At 38.1% G+C, this 19,434-nt stretch overlaps 1 protein-coding gene across 8 annotated transcripts in view; it reads right to left on the reverse strand.

The window, feature by feature from the left end:
- Window positions 1-19,434, reverse strand: part of slc7a2 (solute carrier family 7 member 2) — a 189,522-nt gene that overhangs the window by 42,354 nt on the left and 127,734 nt on the right. For all 8 annotated transcript variants that reach the window (XM_069924557.1, XM_069924556.1, XM_069924553.1 and 5 more), the window contains 5 exons: window positions 18,841-19,231; window positions 15,914-16,069; window positions 13,424-13,589; window positions 10,611-10,747; window positions 9,475-9,697 (listed from right to left, as the gene is read on the reverse strand). In XM_069924557.1, the coding sequence (XP_069780658.1) occupies window positions 9,475-9,697; window positions 10,611-10,747; window positions 13,424-13,589; window positions 15,914-16,069; window positions 18,841-19,216 (1,058 nt within the window). In that variant the 5' untranslated portion in view covers window positions 19,217-19,231. The remainder of the gene's footprint in view (window positions 1-9,474; window positions 9,698-10,610; window positions 10,748-13,423; window positions 13,590-15,913; window positions 16,070-18,840; window positions 19,232-19,434) is intronic.

Below are 19,434 nucleotides of genomic sequence, written 5' to 3' on the forward strand. Positions count from 1 at the left end.
TTTCCTTCCAAAAATAAATCAGGACTTTGCAGAAAATAAATTCCTGTAACTTTTTCAAAAAAATTATGTAAAGCTGCCCAAGACGCTCTTACATTAGGACAATACCATGTTGAATGTATAAAGGATCTTGCACCTTCACCACACCTAAAACATTGGTCTAATAAATCTGATTTCAATCTATTCAACTTCTGTGGTGTAAGATACAGTTGGTGTAAAAACTTATATTGAACTAATCCATATCTTACATTAATAGTATTTGTCATACAATCCCCACATAAATTTTCCCATGTTTGTTGATCAATTATAATATTTACCATGTCTTTTTCCCATCTCTGTCTAGATCTATGTAATCCTAATTTGGAAGTTCCTACCTGTAATAATAAATATATCAAAGAAGAATATTTTTTTAACAATCCCACTCCTAATAAGAAGTTCTACTTCAGTACAACAACATAGTTGGTCCAAGCTTATCCTTCAAATACACTCTTAACTGAAAATAACAAAAAAAGGGTATTATGTGGTATAGCCTATTTGCTTCTTAATTGCTCAAATAACATTAATTGACCTCTTTCATACCAATCTTCAACATTAACAATCCCTTCATGAAACTATATATTCAAGAACTGATTATCTCTTGAAAATGCTAAAAGGGGATTTTGAATCAATAGCATTTTAGGTGATATAGACCCTCTACCAATATCATTATTTATTTTATTCCAAACATTAAGCAAATGTTTCAATAATGGTGTCTCTATCAGCAAGCAACAATTTCGATTCCATATATATTCTTCTGCTTTATTCTCTCCTATTTTGTTCAGTTCTATATTAACCCATGCCTATTTTTTATTTCCATAAAAAGAAGCAAGAAATCTCTGTGCTGCTCAATAATAATTTCTAGAGTTGGGAAGCTATAAACCTCCCAATTTGTGTTTCTATGTTAATTTCTTAATAGAAACTCTTGACATTTTACCTTTCCAAAGAAATTTCCTTACAAAATTTTGAAGTATTAAAATTGGTAATGTTTGGAAAAGACATTATCCTTGGTAATATATTCATCTTTATACAATTCACCCTTCCAACTATAGTTATAGGTAAATGTATCCATTTTTTTTCAAATCTTCCTCAATATTTTTAAGTAAAGATAAATAATCCAATTTATATAAATCTTTCAGATTGCTGTCCATATGTATACCTAAATATTTAATACAGTGGAACCCCGATTTAATGCAACCCAATTTAACGCGAACCTGGACATAATGCAATCAGCCAGTGGACCCAGTTTTTTCCTCTTCCAGAATTGAAATTGTTTTCAGATCAAAATGGAATGCACCATTAGAAGACAAAAAAACTTTTTCAGTGAAAGGTAAGCTTCATGCACTTGACGAGATCAAGAATAAAAATCAAACCCAAGTTGTGCGTGACCTGAGAATACCTAAATCAACACTTCGTGGTTGGAAATATCAGAAAGTTATGCATGTTGCTTTGGAAAGTTGAGGAAGAGGCAGGACTAAAGGCCAAATGCATGAAAACAGCCAAATAAGTCAGCCTCGATGACTCCCTGTACGAGTGATTCATTCAAGCAGGCTCAGAAGGCCTTCCAATTTCTGGGCCTATTCCCAAAGCTCAAGATGAGAAGTTTGAGCAGCTGATCAATGGAGAACCCTCACAGTTCAAAGCTGGCAATGGATGGCAAGACTCATTTAAACACCGTCATTGGATTTCTTGAGTGTTGGTGTCTGGAGAAATTGGCTCAGCTGACAGTACTGGTGCCAATGAATACTCGGCAAAACTAAAAACTCTCTTAGAAGAACGTGGTTACGTCAAAGAACAAGTCTACAACTGAGACAAAACAGGCCTCTGCTACACGATAATCCCAGAGTACACAATGTCTATCAAAGATGATGCCCATCAACGTGAGATTTTCAAATAATGCAAAGATCGCATGACATTGTTATTTGGTGTTAACAAGCCTGGAAGACACAAGTTAAAACCACTCATGAATGGCAAAATTCACTCGCCCCACTGTTTCCTCCATGTCAACATGAAGTCGTTGCTGTTTGAGTACACACATAGGAGCAAAGCTTGGATGACCAGTGTCATCTTTGAGGATTGGTTTTACATAACATTTGTCCTTGCTGTCTGCGCTCATTTGTGTAAACAAAAGCTAGAACCCAAAGCTCTTCTTTTGCTTGACAACTATCCTGCCCACCCGCCAACTGCCAACCTATTAAGCCAAGACGGAAAGATCTGAGTTTCTTATCACCCAAAGAACACTACATCTAAGATCCAGCCCCTAGATCAAGGGATCATCTCTGCATTGAAGAAGAATTACAGGCATGAATTCATTCATAGAATTGTAGATGAATCAACAACAATGAAAGACTATCTGAAAAGCATGAACGTTAAAGAAGATTGCCACTTAGGTGGGAAGGGCTGGGCTGGAGCCAGCTCCTTGTGTGTGGGAAAAATGCTGGGAGAAGGGTCTGGGTCCAGCCTTTTCATCACAAAAAACCACTAAGGAAGATGAAGATGATGATGATGAGTAAGAATTTAATGACTTCACAGATGAAGGGACAGGTGAGGTGTAAAGAGGATTTGCACCAGTGGTTCTCTGCTGATGACAAATGCCCGACATACGAGCATCTGACGAACTCTGACATCATCCGTAACATTACTATAGCATCAGTTCCCAAACAACAGGAGGATAACAATGAGGACCCTCCACCCCACCCCCAAAAATTGTTTGAAGCCATTAAGTACCTTGAGGCTGGTCTACATTGGCTGAGATCCAGGATATGGACCACATAATACTCCTCCAGCTCAGAAGCATTTTGCTCGCCAACAAACACTCGATTGCTTTTTTAAGTAATAAAATTATGATTGTAAGAAATAAAAAAGGTGGACTGGAAATACAAGTATTGTATATGTTCTTTATTTTTTTTTTAAATGCTGTTTTCGTGACCCCAATTTAGCACGACTCCGCTTTTTACGGGATCCGATTTTTTGGACCTGAACCATCATAACAGGGTTCCACTGTACCTTCTTTTGGCCATTTAAACTATGTATCCCTTTGAGATTAGGCATAATTTCATTTTTATCCCAATTCATTTTTATAACCCGAAAATTTTCCATATTCTTCCAATTGGGCATATAATTTCTGTACGGAAGACTTGGGGTCAGTCAAAAATATTACATTATTTGCAAATAAACTAATTTTATGTTCCTCTTGACCCACCTTAAAGCCCTTAATTTGTAAATTGAAGTAAATTACCTGGGCAAGTGGGTTCAATGGCTAAAATAAATAAGGCTAGTGATAAAGGACAACCTTGTCTAATTGACCTCATTCATTTAAATGGCATAGATACTTGTCCATTAAGTTACTATTTTAGCTTTAGGGGTATTATAATAATGCTCTAAACCAATTTTAAAAATTCAATCTAAATCAAAACTTTTCTAAGACCTTGAACAAAAAAATCCCACTGTCAAGTACCTTTTCTGCATCTAAAGCCACAACACTAAAATCACCCCTTTTTTGTATGAAATGAATTATACTAAGTAATATAGCTATGTTTTCTGAAGATTGTCTTTTAAAAAAAAGAAACCCTGTCTGATCCGTATTTATTAATTTAGATTATTCATTCAATTTGCCAAAACTTTTGCTACTATTTTGTAATCTGCATTTAATAATGAAATTGGTCTATAGGATGAAGGTTTTAAAGGGTCTCTATCTTTTCTAGGAATCACAGTAATTATTGCCATCGAAAATGATTCTGTTAGAGTATGGGTTTCCAAAGCCTAGTCTAATACTTCCATAAATATAGGAATTAATAAATTCTTAAAATCATTGTAAAATTCAGGTGGAAAAACATCTTCTCCTGGAGATTTGTTACTTTGCAATGAAGCTCATTGCTTCTCCTACTGCTGCCTTAGTAAATGGGACATTAAGTTCAGTTTGTTCTTCCAAACTTAACCTAGGCAATATTGTCTGTGATAATTATTTATATTTAGCTTTGTCTCCTAAAGACTCTGAAATATATAATTTCATATAAAAATTTCTAAAAGATTAATTTATTTCTTAGGGTTTATATGTAGTTACATTAGTATCTTTTTTAATTGCATTAATTATTCTTGAAGTCTGCTCCACTTTTAATTGCCAAGCTAGTACTTTATGCGATCTCTCACCCAATTCATAATATCTTTGTTTCATCCTAATAATTGCTTTCTCAGTTCTATAAGTTTATATAATCCTTTTTAATTTTAGATGTGAAACTTATAATTTGATCTCATAAATATTCCTTTAAAGCATCCTATATGATAAATTTATCGTTTACAGAGTTCAAATTTGTATCACAAAATCTCCAAATGTGCATTCGAACAAAGTCACAAAAATCTTTCCTTTTTAACAACAAAGAATTAAATTTCCATCTGTATATCGACTTCTCCTTATCAGGCATTTCCATCATTATTTACAAAGGTGAATGATCAGATAAAATCCTTGGTTTCTTGTCTGCTTCAAAAATCCTAGTTTGTATTTGAGCCGAAACCAAAAATAGATCAATTCTAGAATAAGAATCAAATCTACTAGAATAAAATGAAAAGTCTTTCTTCTCTCAGGAGGATTTTTCTCCAAACATCAATTCAATTCAGATCTCTCATCAAACCCAGTTTAGCTTTAGCAGCTTTGGTTCTCATCATAACTCGAGTCGACCTATCCAACAATGGGTCAAAGCAAAAATTAAAATCCCCTCCCATTAAAATATTTTCATCTGCCTCTGCTAAACTGAAAAAAAGTATTGTGGTGATACGAATATGTGACTGCCAATGGATAGCTGGCCCACCCCCACTCTGGTAACTCCTCCCCTTGTGACCTTGGAAATAAGGTCAACCTCTCTCTCCCTGTCTTCAGTTAAGCTCTTGGAATCTAAAGTATAATAAAGCTTATCATTCCTCACTCTATGGTTTTGGAGTTATTGATAGAGCCTATCAATTTATTATATTTTAAATCTTCCACACAGGATGGTCAAATTGCTGCACCCTGATAGACTAGACCTTGACCCATAAATGCCCGGAGTCCCAGATCTACATGAGTAGTGGATCGAATGTTTCATAGACTACCTGGAAGCTTCTGAGGACCTTGTGGATTCTGATGAGTTAAAACTCAGTTACTGCGAGCAAGGGTTGGCTGCCATGCATACTTGGCGATCAGGTGCTGCACAACTTATCCCACAGCCACAATCAAGCTCTGCAACCTGTACAGACTGCGGGTAGGCAGTCTAATCATAGTACCTCCTGGCCTCGAGAAAACTGCAATCCAGTGAGTCTCTGGATGATTTCTTTTGGGACCTGCACAATCTGGGGCGAGAATGCAGGGGCAATATCCCCAGCCCTGTAACAGCAGACCAGATATGGAAGAGCTGATCTGAGACACCTGCATGGCTGGGGTGACAGCTGACTACATCCTGCTAGAGAAAGACAGGCTGCTGTTGCAGAGAGCCCTCCAGCTCACTAAGACTTTAGATTTAGCCCACCGCAATGCTGTATCCATCGCTGCCAGCAATGGGCCCTCCACGTGTGGGCCACGAGTGTAGCCATTTTTGGACACGGTGTCATAGACCACCTCCATACAGGAAAGCCCCGACTCTGCTGCTGCCACAGCCAAGCACCCGAAATGCTACTTCTGTGGCCAGCAGAGGCTCCCCAAGCAATGCTGCCTGGCAAGAGGCACCTACTTGGGATGCAGTAAGAAAGGATACTACGAGAGAGTGTGTAAGTTGAAGCCTTCCCTACCGAGCAGCACTGCGTGCATTCCCGGGGATCAGCCATCGAATCAACTCCACTTCCTCCCACAGCGACAACGTCACTTCCACCCTCAAATTGCTTGACCGCATGCGCAACCTGAGGGTCTTACCCGATTCCACTTCCACCATCATGGATGAGGCCACTTTCACCTTCTTCATCCACCTCTCCTGGTGCGACCACATGGTCAACGTGGGGGTGCCATCTTCCGAACTGGCTCCCCCTTTGACTGTGATGACGACCTGGTAATGGCGTCCATCATCTTGGATCGGGGAGCCCTCACTTGGTCACCCACTCAATGATGGAGACTGAGGTAAATGGGAAACAAGCTAACTGTCTATTCAACAGTGAAAGCACTGAAAGTTTCATCCACTTGGACTCTTGCTCACAAACTCTCTCTCCCCATCAGACCAATGAGCAGCATGTATCAATGGCTGCAAAGGACCAATCTGTCGAGATCCATGGGTATTGTATTGCATCATTAACAGTGCTTGTTAAATGTTCTGACAATTTCAATTTATTGTTAATGCCTCAGCTTTGCACACCAATCCTTCTGGGGATGGGCTTCCAAAGCCAGTTCAGGAGTGTCACAATGGAACCCCCAGTAGCGGTCTCTCCACCCTCCGCATACCACCACCATCGCTGTTTGAGAACCTGACCCTGGATTGTAAGCCCATAGCAACTAAGAGCAGATGCTACAGATATGAGGACAGGGCATTCATAAAGTCCGAGGTGCAGCGACTCCAGGTGGAGGGGGGCCATGGCGCACAGCTCCAGCCCATGGAGAGCCGAAGTTGTGGTGGTCAGGGACGAAAGTAAATTCCGTATGGTGATCAACTATAGCCAAACAATCAACCACATCATGCAGCTGGACGCTTACCCCCTTCCCCAGATCACTGACGTGATCAACAAGATCACCCAGTACAGGGTGCTCTCCACCAATGGCCTAAAGTTGGCGTTCCACCAAATCCCCCTACGCCCTGGAGACTGCCAGTATACCGTGTTCAAAGTTGATGGTAGGCTCTACCCAAATTACATCCACAGTGATTGGGGGTCCTCTTTTATGAGTGACGAACTGTGGCAGTACATGATGGCTAGAGGCATTGCCACTAGTAGGACGACCAGTTACAACCCCAGGGGGAACGGCCAGGTAGAGAGAGAAAACACCACAATTCGGAAAGCTGTCCTCCTGGCTCTCAAATCAAAAGGCCTGGCAGTGACTTATTGGCAAGAAGTCCTGCCATCCGATCTCTGCTATGCACTGCTACCAACACAACCTCAAATGAATGCTTGTTTTCTTTCTCCAGGAAGTCAGCAACTGGAACCACACTACCACCCTGGCTCTCATCCCCGGGACCCATCCTGCTGTGGAAACATGCGAGGTGTCACAAGTCCGACCCATTGGTCGAAGAGGTGCAACTCCTGCACATCAACCCTCAGTCTGCCTACGTAACATACCCAGACAGCCATGAGGGCACAGTCCCCACCAGTTAGATGTGTTTCTTGAAGAAAAGCTACATCATCTCCCAGTTTCTTAATATATGTTAACACTCGCTTTCTTATTAATCGCCCTGTTCAACCCATTAACATTAAAATTTACAGACTTAATCACCTTACTCATCTAAACCAAATATTGTCAATCCCCCTACCTCACTTCCTCCCACAAGTCTCCTCCAAATCCAATAAAAATCTATGTATCTGTTTTATTTTTTTAATGGTAAACAGGGAGATCCAGTTTTCCAAGTTCCTCCAGAGAAAGCTTTAAATACCTGCCACTATCTATCGATCATCAGCCCATCAAGCGTGCCTTGCCAGTTTATCCTACAATTCATGCCTCATATTATTGTAGATATCCTTCTTTCAGTTCTGAGCCCAAGTCTCTCAATTAATGGTGTCTTTATCCATCCTCATGTTTCCCTGAGGGGGTTACGCACAGGGTTACTAATTAATCGGCCTCGTTGCACTCTTGGATTGTTTACTCTCCAAACCAATAAAAAACCTGATATAATATGCATATTTAGGCCACCAAAAAAAAGTAAATTAAATGTTTCAGCATAATCAACTCTTAAGAAATTTGCAGGTTAACAACAAGATAGAGTTTCAACTTGCAGCAAAACTTGTTTTATTGCCAGACAGAATACGAAATGCACTGCTGAATCTGCGCAGCACGGCCCTAAATCAGGTTAAAGATAACTATACTTGCACAGATTATTATGCTATGCAAACAAATGTAAAGAAATATCAGAACATCGAATTTCGACAGTGATTCAGCAACTGCATACCTTGGCTCAAACAGGCCTGATAGGTATGGTTGCATTGCTCAGAAAGGAAAATTAAGGAGCGTTAAAGGCCATGTGACCTACTGCACCTTTTATTTCTTATGTCAAATGCTGACATGAAATGAAGAGAAGTCCACACAGGAATTAATTAATTTTGTCATGGATGAAGTTTGAATATAGTGTATGTGACTTAGATAGATGCCAGAAGCATTTGTTGCAGAAAATGTTCAGTCAGTTAAAAAGTTAGAGGGATGGTGCATGGTGCCTAATCCTTATATACAGGGTTATGTAGTTCTGGAGAGCTAATAAGGCTAAATGGCAGCTCACTGGCGGGTACTGACAAATGGGGAGTCTTTGTGTACATCTCCAAGGATCCTTGAAGACAACAGCACAAATAGAAAAGGTATTATCAAGACAAATGACATACTTGCCTTAATTAAACAAGGCACAGAATATAAAAAGTCAGGGAGGTTACAGTATAGCTATAGAACTGGGCCCAACTGGAGTTTTATGTATGGTTCTGATTACCACAGTAAAGGACTGATGTTATTACACTGGATGGAAGGAAGTTCACCCAGATAATGTCTGGGATGGAACAATTCAGCTATGAGGAAAAAAATGGATGGGTTGGGTTGTTTTTTTTTGGAGCAGAAAGACTGAGAAGGGAAATGATTGAGGTACATAAAATTATGAGAGGTATGATGAGTAAACAGCAGGTTGTGTGAAACATTCCCTCTTTGCAGATAAGTCTATAACTTATTACACAGGTTTAGATGTGAGAGATTTAGAAGAGATTGGAAAAGATTTTTTTCACCCATAGAGTGTTTGAAATCTGGATCATATTGGCTGTGATGGAGTGAGATACCCAAAAGAGGCAAGAAGCACTTTAAATGCCAAAACATAAAAGGCCAAGAGCTGGAAAGTAGGGTGAGCATAGATCTGTTCCCCTATGACCAGCATGGACGTGGTGGGTTGAAGAGTCTGCTTCTATGACACAGGTTATAAAGGATCCAGGTACTGAGAAGAGGCAGATGCAGGCAACTTGTAGAAGGTGGGCTTACTCTTAATGATGACCTGGAAGTAAAAAAAACTTCAAGACAATGGTCATGAATAGAAAAGAGTTTACATGGAGAAAGCGATTTAGAGCAAAGTACATGTACAATGTAGAAATTGAGAAAAAAAATCAGGTACTGTAAACAGGTACCATACAAATTGTTACATGGATTATCTCGCATAATCTTAGAGATGAACAAGTTCAAAATAAAAAGTGCATTTTCTAATAATATATGCCATTTGGGAATAAGGAAAGGAATCAGAGATTCTGTGTTGTATAGGAATATTGTACTATAAATCTTTCCAATGGCATAGTCTGAATGAAATTTAAATTTTATTTTCATACCTTGTTGACAATGCACAGAGAGATCCCACTGCCACCAGGTATTTTGCAGGACCCCAGCCGACATACTCAAAAGCAACTGGAAGTGGGCTCCTAGCATCCAGCAGGTAGTAAGGCATCATGAGAGTCAGTGCCGCTGAAACACCAAAGTAAGCCAGAAAGCACACCAGAAGTGAAGTCACAATTCCTATGGGAATTGCCTTCTGGGGATCTTTCACCTCTTCACCTAGAACAGTAATAAAGAACATTATACAGCTTGCACACCGTTATCATCAAACATTGAATGGTTAAAGACCATTAAAAACAGGATATTTCATAGGACAATGTATCTGTCATGTTATTTTGCTTGAAATGCAACAACCGCCATGCTTATGTCACAAGTGATAAATTTATGAGTTTGATTATGCTGTCCTTTAGACAATGGCTGCAGAGAATTAATGAGAAAATGAGGGGGTAAAAACAGAAGGACTTGGCTGCAACTGAGATGAGGGAGCAGAATATCTGACTGCTTTTGGCAATGAATAGATTGGAGCGTATCTCAAACATAAAAGAAAAGTTAATGCATTTTGTTAACTTGATTAGAACAGCAATAAAATCTGAGTTTTACACACACAAACACACACGAATAACATTACATTCCATATCCTGCCATTCCTTATGAATTAAATGTTATATTAAAATCCCAACTTTTACTTCAAAATTTAGGAATCAAAGCACAATATTTCCATATACATGAAGTGTGAAAACATTTCTATTTGACAGAAATGAAATGTGCTTTTGCTACCCAATTTAGTAATTGGAGAGGCCTTACACTGAATAAACTGTGTTGGCTAAACTGGAAAGAGACAATCACACATGTATTGTGGAATGCTCATCTGATGTCAAACTCACTGTAAGGGCAAAATGGAAACCTTACACTAAATCAACAGGCTTTATTTATCTGATAAAGTCATTTTAATCAATGACAAAAGTGACTAAATAACAGTAAGGTACCAAATCTAATAAAGGTATTGCATGCAAGATCCCCTCAAATTCTTAACTGACTCTTGGATGTGTTCAAATTACGTATTATTGCCAACAGCTGTTGAATAAAACATTAGATTAAATTATGAACTGATAAATAAGATGTCAGTTCTCACCTGTGGTAGCAATACAGTCAAACCCAACAAAGGCATAAAAGCAGGTAGCAGCACCAGCTAATGTTCCACTTAATCCATATGGGGTAAAACCACCAACACCATAAATGCTGGTAACATTTTCTACAGATGACAAATTGCTATAGAAACAAAATGTACATTTTGATCACAGAAAGAACTCCCAAAATTTACTCAAATAAAATTCAAGTTCAAGTTATTATCATCTTTTTGTACATATACAACCCGACGAAACAATGTCTCTCCAAACCATGGTGTGCACAATCCACTGTACATAACAACCACATCATCAAAATAAATATATTTAAATATTTGGGATGATTTTTGCAGTTATAGGTTACTGTTTATCAATCTCACAGCCTGTGGGAAGAAGCTGTTCCCCAGCCTAAGAGTCCTGAAGAACCTTCTTCTTGATGGTAGTGATTTGAAGATACTGGCACTGGATGGAAAGGGGTTTCTATAATTCCTTTTTAGACATCACTCCCACTAATTTCATCTCGTGAGGAAAGGGATTCTCTTGGCTGTTCTAATGATCCTCTGCATAGACTTCTGAACTGGTGCTTTGCATCTAGCAAAGATGGTGCAATGATCCAGCCAGGCAGGACACTCAATTGTTGCTCTTGTAAAAGGTGTCAAGATGGGGGCCAGTAAGCCAGCTTCCTGAGGAAATGTAGGCGCTGCTGCGCCTTCCTGACTAATGAGGAGGTGTGGTGATTTCTGGATATAAAATCATTTTATAAGTAACATATCTCGCGATTGAGATTTAGTGGTCCTTTTCTGTACAAAGAAAAGGGTTTCCAATTTATTAAACAAATGCTCGATGCCAGAATTATATAATAATTAATTTGGACTTTTAAGCAAGAAATAATCATCAATTTTACTTCCAATTTTCAAACTTTTAATTCTGTACGCACTAGATAATAGAATCAAGGCTGTTATTCATTCCTGCATCAGTTATTGATGGTGAATGTTTCCATTATTACACATCTTTATCAAATTTTTAGAAATGTGCAGCACAGAAGGAGGTCATTTCAGCCATTGTGTTCACATTCCAGTTACTCTCACTTACTAGCTCTCAAGCCATCATTGGTTCTCCATGTCCTCATCTATTTTTAAAAATTATTCCTGCCTCTTTAAGGTAGAAATCTCACAACATAGGGTATTCCAGTCCTGAAGCCCAAGATCAAAACATAGTGAACATCCATAACACCAAGGAATTAGGCCATTCAGCTCATTATCCCCCTGCTATTCCATAATGGGTGAATTAACATCTTTTTCAATCCCACTCTCCTGTCTTATCCCCCTAACCCTTGATTCCCTTCCTAATCAAGAACCTATCTACCTCCATCTTAAACATACCCAATGACTTGGTCTCCACAGCTGTCTGCGGCTACAAATTGCATAGATTCACCACCCTCTGGGTAAAGAAATCCTTCCTCAAATTTGCTTCTTCTTTCAAGGAATAATTTCCATTATAGTGAATGTTGACAAGGGTGACTAATGCAACATATCTCCATAGTATCAATGTACACAAGTAAAAAACTTGAAAAGCAAACAGTAGTAACTTTGTAATATTTCTAATTTATTGAATTAGATTTTTGAAGGCTTGGTGTGTTGAAATGCATTAAATATAGTCAAAGTGATAAACTAATACCTAGTGCTTTCTTTTTTTTTATATAACACACAACTAACACTTATGTTCTTTAAATTTAATTAGGTAATACAGAAGGTACTTGTCTGGATGAATGTTTTTAATATGTATTGCACTCAGCATTCACCATTCAGATGGATGGTGAGAATTAGTGAGCCCTTAGCAAAGTATGAAGGAATTGAAATATTCAAGATCCAACATTGCCACTCGCATATCATAACTAATGTTATGTATGACAAGTTGATGGCTGAAAACTGCCACCATATTTTAAGACGAGTATGCTGAGGAGATGAAAATCAAATAATTTCTGTATATTGTGTGTTGTTCAATTATTGTTAAATGATCACAGTTTAAAGCTTAAACATTGATGGAAGAATCTGATTGTGCCAGAGAAAGTGCAGAAGAGGTTCACCAGGATGTCACCAGGACATAAGATACAAGGAATGATTGAATAGACTGGGCTTGCTTCCTCTGGAGTAAAGCAGGCTGAGGGATCGTGTGTTTGATGGAGAGAAAATTTGGAGAGGCATATATACTGTAGTTGGAGTCTTTTTCCCCATGGAAAGGTTATCAAAAACACAACAGCATAAGTTAAAGATGAGAGGAAGTAGTTTTAAATGGGATCTGAGAGAGTTTTTTTTTAAAAAGTCACAGTGGTTGATGTATGGAAGGTGTTGCCCAATGAGGTGGTAGAATTAGATGCAATTACTCTGTTTAAGAGATACAGTATTTAGACATGCACTTAAATATGCAAGACTTAGAAGGATGTTCACCTCATAGGGAGAAATAGAATTAGCACAGAAAGGCAAAAGGTTGTCATGGATGTGGTGGGGTGAAAAACGCATTTCTGTGCGCTCCAATTCTATTATTCTAAAAGGAGACTATTTGGTCCAGTGTCTGTGGTAGAACAACCCAATATAATCATGTAGCTTTGCTCTGTTATCCAAGATTCATTTTTAAATTTTACATAATTTACCCTTAAAAGATTTTTGTATCATTTGTGTAATGGAAAAAAAACAGCAAATGGATAAAGAAATTTCTCCCAAACCTGTCTGACCTGGACCTCTTTCATTCCTGTAAAAAAAAACATTATTTTCTTATAGACTTGTCAAAATTCCTTGTAATTTAATATTACCTTTCAACGTACCTTATGGTTGCTGTGACATTTATGAGAGACTCCTCAGTGATAATCCAGTTCTCAGGGTCTCCTTTCACAAACCCCGTAATCATAACAAATAAAAGGACCACAATGTTGATGGCAGTGAATATTTTGGTAACCCAAGCAGACTCCTTTACACCAAACGACAGGAGACCTAACGTGCATAAAAAGTAATAAAGTATTCAGCCGCAGAAAAGTAAATCCACTGCCAATCGTAAAGGATTCAGCCTAGCTATTGGTAAATGCTTATTAGCACAAATTAACAGAAAATGGGTTAGGAACTGGATACAGCTAGTTTTGCTTATTTTCTTTTCTATACAGCAACTTCCATCTAATGTACTTTCTCTGCCCAAATCACATCTATCTCATCAGCGTTGGAACAAATGTTTAGATATTTCCAGGTTATTCCTGAATTTGCCTGATCTACCTTTAGTACACTTGACAAATGCAGTAAGTAGAAAATAGGTGCCATCTTAGGCCATAAAAGGGCCTCAAAGCACTGAATAAAAGCAAATTTTAAAGAAGTGTCCAAGGGTAGAAGCATTTTTAAAAATTGATTCTTACAATCCATTTGTCCCAGTATAATCAAAATAAAGCCCATAACAGTTGTGAACATATTTATAGTTTTAAATTAAATTTTACTTATAAAACTTGCCAAAATTACATCTAAAGATAGGTTTTAAATAATTTGTAAAATAAATTCAAATTCTATTGTAGGCTGAGCATTCAACATTAACTTGGTGAAATAAATTCTATCCATTTTCACTCTCTTGAAATGTTTAATAGAAGAAAATTAAGTTGGCCTATAAATCCTGGTCAATCAATTGAGCCATTAGCTAAATATTGCATTGGGAAACTGACAACGATTTCAGATTGGGGAAGCAAACCCAGGATCACATCAGAGGATCAGGAAAGATGATAAAATGGAACTCTGGCCTCCTTTGGAGTGAGGTGATCAGGACTATTGAGGGGAAATAGAGGGTTTAGAAGATTGAAATAGTAAGGAACTGAAGTCTGAGTTACTTGGCAGGGATATCAAGAACTACTGGTGGTGGGGATTATTACACTATTAGGGAAAGGACAGAATGATAAGAAAGAGACTTGTCCAACAGAGTTTCCATCCAGCATTCTATAAAGAAAAAGAACAAGTTTCCTGAGAGTAACCACCAAAGGTTGTTCCAAAGACATCTGTAATCTTCCCAAAGGAGTGATGGCCAGAGAATAACACAATCATATATGTGATAAATGTGAAATCAACAAAGACAATTGCCATTTGGAAATACAGTACAACTCCGATTATCCAAAATTGAATTCTCTGAAATCCTCAATTACCCAATTTTTTTTTTAAAGAAATTCAGGTAAATGACGATATCCAAAACAAAACAGAAATCTTCACTTATCTGAATTTTTTTTCAGAGCCGAGCTGACCAGGGACCTCGAGCTCCCAGTGCCAATGGGGTCATCGAGCTCCCAGTGCCAATGGGGACTTTGGGCTCCCGGGATCAGGAGTGGGGACCTTGGGCTCCCGGCGGCAGCCAGCATTTTTTGTGGTGATCATTAAACATTTTAATGCTTAAAAAGCCTTCCCTTGTTGTTTGTTGTTGTTTAAACACTAGCCATTTTCACACCGCAGGGAAACAGTGACCCTACTTTGTCCCAGTGAAATTCCCGGGAATTCAGGACGTCCTGGGTCTTTCACACCATGGTCCAAATTCCAGGGAATTTTCTCTCTCTGGCAATTTAGGGGGTCCCAACCCCAACCGATGACTCATTATGCAAGCTCACTCACTATCCCCCACTGGTCCATCAGTCACTCACCCGTCCCTTGCTCCACAGCGAGCTGCACGTCCCGTCCCCCATCCCAGCGCCTCTGTGGCACAATGCGGGATGAATGGCTGACTTCATTTCCCATAATCCCTCACGCAGCTGGAACCACTCTGGGAATACAGCTGCGTGAGGGATTATGGTTAACGAGGATGGCCATTCATCCCACAGTGTGCTGCTGTAGCAACATGCCGAAATGGCCCGCTGTTGTCAGGAGGAAAGGATTTTTTCATTTCTATCATTCTATCTATCTATCTATTTATTTATTTATTTTAAAAATCGGTTACTTGACACAGCACACAAGCTTCCCTGCTTGGCCATTTGGCTCTTCACACTGCAGGGAGAGGGTGGTCCAGGCAAATTTCCAGGGGCCATGGCCCTACCTACGAGGTAGTGAACATGTTGCCAGAGAAGTGCTAAATGCAATTGTAACATAAAGAACACTTAGACCGCTACATGCCAAACGCAGGTAAATGAAATGACCTTGTGTAGACAATTTGGTCAGCGTGGACAAGTTGGACCCATTTCTGTTTGACACAAAATTCTCCAACTAATAAAGCACAATGCAAAACTCTCCTAATGTTCAAGCATTATAATGTTTCTAAATTTTTTGGATAAAGGCAGTTTTTTTGTATAACTTTAATGTTATTATACCTGATAATATTAAAATCAGACACACAGCAAAGAAGTCAGGGTACTCTGCTAATCCTGGTGAATTCATCTTTAAGTATGTGCCAAAAAAAGTTCCAATTTGTTTGCCAAGAAGTTCATCAAAAGTACCACTCCATGCCCTTGCAACACTTGAAGTACCTTGGGACAAAGACAATGTGAAAAATAAAACTCTCCATAGCATTTACAGAAATGTATCAATTACAACCAATTAGGTCAAATTGTGAATAAATACTAAGCAAAATATTTATCAGATGAATAATTATAACAAGCATCATGAGACAATTCCAGACACCCATAGATTGCTTTCCCTCAATTTAAAATCTATACGAGGGCAACATCTGTCTTAACTCGTTTTCTGGAACCATTTCTGATTAATCTAAAAACGTTGATGCTCAACCATGTTACCATAAATCTGTCACAGCTACTAGAAATGTGAACATTTTAAACAATTGAAATATAAATTCCTTTAAGCCTTAATTTTTTTAATTTACAAAATTTAATGGATTAACCTCATCATCATAAAATGCCATTAAGCTATTAAGTTTATGTTTTTATAATTTCCAGTTTATACTATTAAAAAAGTTCCAAATGTTGGATTCTAAACTCTGAAAAGAATAATAGTATTAAATTATTTCAATTTAATGAGCAAATAAAATGCTGGAGTAGGTTAGTATCATTTGTGGCATGGTTAGCCTATTACAGCGCAAGGGACCCAGGTTCGAGTCTGGTACTGTCTGTAAGGAGTTTGTACATTCTCCCGGTGTCTGCATGGGTTTCCTCCCACCTTTCAAAAACAATACAGGGGTGGGTGAAAGGTGGAAAGTTTTAGGTTATTGAGGCAACATGGGCTCCTGTGCCTGTAACCATGCTATATATCTCAATAAAAAAATAATAATTTTAAAGATTAGGCATCCCAGGCACACATGAAAGAAGTGCCCATGCCAAACTATTCCCAAGAAGGTGATAGTGAGCCATTATCTTGATCCATTTCACTCTGAGAGAAAGTACTCCAAAACTGCATATATGAGAGGCAGAATTTGGACCAGTGACAATAGATGGTTGGCAATAAACTTCCTCATCAGGCTGGAGGGGAACCAGCAGATGGTGACATTTCTAAACATCTGCCATGCTTGTCTTTCTTTGTCTTGCAGCTTTCAGAGTGGTTGGAGTACCTCTGGAGGGGTGCAAAGTTACATTTTGTAGATGGTGCACAATGAAGCCATCCTTAGTGGAGGAAATGAATATTAAGTATAGTGGATGGTATGCCAATCAAGTTAAGTTGTGTTTTATGGACAATATTATGATTCTCAAGTGTAATTGAAGGTGCACTCATTCAGGTGAATGGAGAGTATTTCATTGTTCCTGTGCCTTTTAGGTAATGGAAATAGCTTGGGATGTCAGAAATAAGTTCAAATGGAATTTGGGCCACATGACATGGAATTTGCCCAATCTTTGATGTGCTCTTGGAGCATTTAAGTGACTGTTCAGTATAACAGTATTGTAACAGTATTCTATCCCCAAACATAATAAAATTTCCAAATATTCAGAATTCCACTGGATTCTGTTAATAGCAGGATGGGTACATTAAAACCACTAGTATTCAGAATCCAAGCAAATGGCAGCCTCAAGCAACAGCCAAAAAAAAAGGAAAATAATTTTAAAAATTAAAATAAATAATAAAATAATAGGTAAAAAATATGCAAGTTTAAAATTGTAAAAGTAAATATTCTCTTGGTGAAGATGGGAGCAAATATGGAGTACCTTGGTTGTGCTTTGCTTGTAGCAGCTGTTTGAATAGTCTCTTGAAACAGGATGAAGAACTGGGGTGACTCTCTTAAAGTGTTTCCTTATCCCTACTTATAAGAGTCACCCCAGTCAGAGATTTTATCTGTAAACTTCGGTTGGAGGGGGGTGGGGGGGGGGAGTGGGTGGGGGAGGTTGGTTGGGGATAGTGGGAATAATTATCTACAGTATAATGTTATTGTTCATATTTTGGAAGGCTCCAAGGAGGAGGGGAACCTGCTGATGCAGACAGTTAAATGTTTTCAAAGAATAAAACTTAAAATAAAGTAAAATACGAAGGTTTATATCTTCATGCAAGTGAAGTTTGTTCAGTTTAAGTACAGTATAGTATGTTTGTCTTTTGTGTTTTAAACTCTTTATTCTTAATGCAGGTGTAATGCAGGTGTTAGGCATTGTGAGTAAGTCTCAAGCAACCAGAAAATAAACTTATCCAGTATCTATGAATCTCCATAGGCACCAGAAAATTGGATTTTTTTTTACTGCATCTTGCTTTTTTAACAAAGAATATTTTGCTAATAAATGCAAAGACCTATTAATGTTACAAGCTGTTGATATATTTTCCAAACCAAAATGATTGTTCCAAAATATGTCACCATAAAAATGTTTTGATTTTGTAACTCACAGTAAGATAGAAAGCAAGATTAAAAGACAACGGTCACCATTTGCATGGGACCTCATCTTTCTACAAAACTAACACTCAAGCAAATCTTGCAACCCAAATTCCACTTGAATTATTGACCTCAGAAGGTGACTTTTTCTTTCTTCAAGTGTCTTGGTTATGAATTTGCATTGATGCAATGGTGTGACAACTGACTTGATGGATTCTTACTGACACCCAGTAGTCAAATACATTTCCTGGCTCCAGCCTGCTCTTGTTGGCAAATCATCCATGAACAATTTAACAATTTTCAGAGCCAGTAATAAAAGTAAAAGCTTGTCTGCTGGCCTATTAAAAATAAATGGTTTGTACCCCAAGGTTCAAAACAACATTTAACAAATTAATTATTTTACTTCTACTGTACTTTTAAGATCACCAAAATAATCCAAGATTTAGAAATTAACAGAAGTAGAATTTAAATTATTTATAATATGTTCATAACACTTACCAATGACATAAGAAAGAATTAAATTCCAGCCCGTGATGAATGCACAGAATTCACCCACAGTCACATAACTGTACAAATATGCAGAACCAGTTTTTGGAACACGAGCTCCAAATTCTGCGTAACACAGACCAGCCATCACTGAAGCTAATGCTGCAATTAGGAAAGAGATGATAATGCTGGGCCCAGAATCCCATTTCGCAACCTCGCCAGCTAGAACATAAACACCAGCGCCGAGAGTGCTACCAACTCCCAATGCTATCAAGTCTACGGTGGTCAAACAGCGACATAGCTTGGATTCTTCAAGGCTATTCAGGGTTATAATTTTTCTACGAACCAAACATTGAGTGAAAGACAGCAGAGAGCCACAGTGCTTCATCTTTGATGGCTACAGCTGAAACAAAGAGAGAAAAAAAAATTAGACTGATAAACAAATAAATTTAGATTTTCAGTTCCTGTTACATTTAGTTGGTAAAAACATATTTCATAACACAAATAATTACTGTCCAAGAACTTTATTCAAAAATGTTATGAATCGCTAGAACATTATATTCAATGGCAAAATATTTGCCATAGCTAAACACAACTCCATCTCAA

This window comes from Narcine bancroftii, chromosome 3 (assembly GCF_036971445.1).
Source record: "Narcine bancroftii isolate sNarBan1 chromosome 3, sNarBan1.hap1, whole genome shotgun sequence".
Classification (NCBI taxonomy): Eukaryota; Metazoa; Chordata; class Chondrichthyes; order Torpediniformes; family Narcinidae; genus Narcine; species Narcine bancroftii.